Source organism: Aplysia californica, unplaced genomic scaffold, assembly GCF_000002075.1.
Source record: "Aplysia californica isolate F4 #8 unplaced genomic scaffold, AplCal3.0 scaffold01401, whole genome shotgun sequence".
NCBI classification, from domain to species: domain Eukaryota; kingdom Metazoa; phylum Mollusca; class Gastropoda; order Aplysiida; family Aplysiidae; genus Aplysia; species Aplysia californica.
The window spans coordinates 93,914-96,679 of NW_004798671.1; the positions used below are offsets into that span (position 1 = coordinate 93,914).

The 2,766-nt window shown below is 37.8% G+C and overlaps 1 protein-coding gene across 1 annotated transcript in view; it reads right to left on the reverse strand.

Moving 5' to 3' along the window:
• Positions 1-275: 275 nt before the first annotated feature.
• The window catches only part of LOC101848092, a gene marked incomplete at its 5' end in the record, with an annotated part of 11,574 nt that continues 9,083 nt past the window's right edge, over positions 276-2,766 (reverse strand). The window contains 1 exon segment of the mRNA XM_013090664.2: positions 276-2,596. Coding sequence (XP_012946118.1) covers positions 2,396-2,596 — 201 coding nt within the window.

A 2,766-nucleotide genomic window follows, 5' to 3' on the forward strand; every position in this document is an offset into this window, starting at 1 on the left:
GGTGGGGACAGATAGAGGAGATGAAAGCAGACGACAGAACATTTTCTAGAGAGCAGGAAAGGAGGTGAAAGGAGATAATTTTAGAGAAGAAATGTTTCCGGTCGCTACCCGGATTCGAACCCGCGACCTTTGAATGAGAGGCCAACTCCTTAACCTCAAGGCCACGAGAGCCCCCTGAAATTCTTTATGTTCACCAATAGGCAGCGCATTGACACTTACCATAATCAGAGTATTATGTCAGTGAATATGCAGCAAATGATAAAAATGATATATACTTTTTTCGAAAATGGATGTACACATATAATTCTAAAAGTCTGTATTTTCTTAAAACTTATACAAAAGATTCCCTTCATGAAAGTGATGCTTTTCTTTTAAGGGTCATGTTTAAAAAACATAAGGAAAAAAAAAACAACAAGAAACAGATCACAGTTGAAATGATTGCAAAGTATGTACACAGATATTTTACACGACTATATCTTTTTAAAATCCTGTTTTTAAAAATTAAGTATTAAGTATTTTTACTAGTTATATTTCAAATACATTTTTTTTAAAATCAAGAGTTATAATAAAAAGTTTCCAACCTCCCAAAAGGGATGAGATTTGTTCAAACAGTCGTAAAACTACAGGAAAAGCTCACGGGAAATACAAGGGGAAATCACCTTTAGGCATTTTGAGAAAAACACAATTACATATAATTCAAATGTTAGACAGCCTGCGTATTTTTTAAGTACTCTGTCTTGTGTGTCCCATATGCCCTTCACATGTATTTTTAAACCACAAAAAAATGTGAATTATGGTCTACAGCCACCTCCCACACAAATTAATATTTCAGCTGCAGAAAAATGGAACCCAATATTTTTTTCTTTACAAAAAAAAAGCTTAGAGATCTACCAACTTTCTTCTTCCCTTCTCTCGCTTCAGCTTAATAAGGAGCACCTGGCTGTGAAATCTTCATCTCACAGTGTGGTTGGTTTCTACGAGCAAGGATGTTTTATTTACATTGAGCACAGAAGAATCAGTCGCCACCTGCTTGAGAGGTAGCCATATGCCGTTTTGAACAGCACTCTCAATCCTAAATTCATGCAAAGTGGTTATACATTTTAAAATCTATGCTGAGTAGAATGGCTTCCGTTCATTATTTTGAGGAGCACCTCATCTCACCATGATGTTAAATATAGTACGGTAAAAAAATCGCGGCGCAACTTATTGCCAGATATCTCCTAAACTATCGAGCTCAGACTTTCCAGTTTTAGCCCAGTGACTCATATCAATGTGTCGTAACACATCAAAATAATATTTTTAAAAACACACCCGAGAGCTGTATTCTAAAAAGTTCTTTAATAAATACTAATAAAAAAAACCAAGCGAGTGGTTTCTACAGATTTTGAAAGGTTTACAGCCGAAGTCAATATAACTTTTAAAAGCAAGTCCGTCATTTTTTCTAACTGCGCCACTATGCTTATTGAATACATGTTTTGAGGACGTTTACTGCAAAAAAGTGTTCACTATAAAATTATTATTTTGTAACAAGTTTTGCCACTAAAAAGTGTGTGTCGTTGATTAGCTGTGACGTAGGCCATACGAGTATACAAAATGTGTGTGAGAAGCAGGAAGTGCTGTGAACAATCATATTATATTCCGCATGACGGATATTCATAGTATTTTATATTTATGAAGAACAGTTTTTTAATCGAGCCTCAATTGTCGTGGAAAGATATGATTAGGTTAAGACAAATACAAATTGATACAAACTGATGTGCAAAGTATGGGTGGCATTGATTCACCCGTTTGAGAGATATTTGAGGATAAGTTGCTCTCCGCATTTTTGACTGCACTATAGTCATGCTGAACAGAATGGCGTCCGTTTTGGGGAAGGAATTAATTTGGAATTTTTGCACGCACGGCGGCAAGAAGGGCCTCCTCTTTACAATTTTAGAACCGTCAATGGATATTTTAAGTGCAAAACTTCCACACAAGACTTCTGATTCTTTATATTTTGGGGGGTTAAACCAAAGGCTACGTTTCGGCACATTTCAAACCCCCCTTACACCAATAAGAAACATGCGTTTGCACATTCAATAATACGCATACTGTTGACTTAAAAAAAAAAAGTTTCAAATAAGGAAAACAAATTCAAAGAATTAGTTTTGAATAGCGAAGTTGTACCCCAAAACGGCCTATCTCCACGCATTGTCAAATGTTCTATCTGCTCTATCAAAATTGTACGATTATTTTTTTTGAGTCGTTATCAAGATATTCAAAGACTTGCATTCGAAAAAGCTTAACCATGTTGTGTGAAACTCAAAATGTTAGACGACAGATTTCTCAAACCTAGGAACTAAGAAGATAGAACTAGGGTAGCGACCAGAAATCAGACACCGGTATCACTGGCTGTTCATTTCTCCTCCCCAGCCTTCTCTCCCGACAGCTCCAGACTCTTCATCTTCTCAAAGTCTAGGCGTACGTATTCCACTGGCTCCTCAGCCTCTGCGCACTTTGTTTTCTTCTTGTTTGCCTTCCACTTCTGTGACTGTTGCCGAGCATGCTGGACAGTGACGTAGACGAGCCCTTCCTCGGTGACGAAACGACCGTCGTCCTGGAAACACAGAGGAAAAATCCAACGATAATGGTAACACACACACACACACACACACACACACTCACACACACACACTTACACACACATACGCGCACACACACACACACACTCTCTCTCTCTCACACACACACACACACACACACGCACACTCACACACACTCACACAC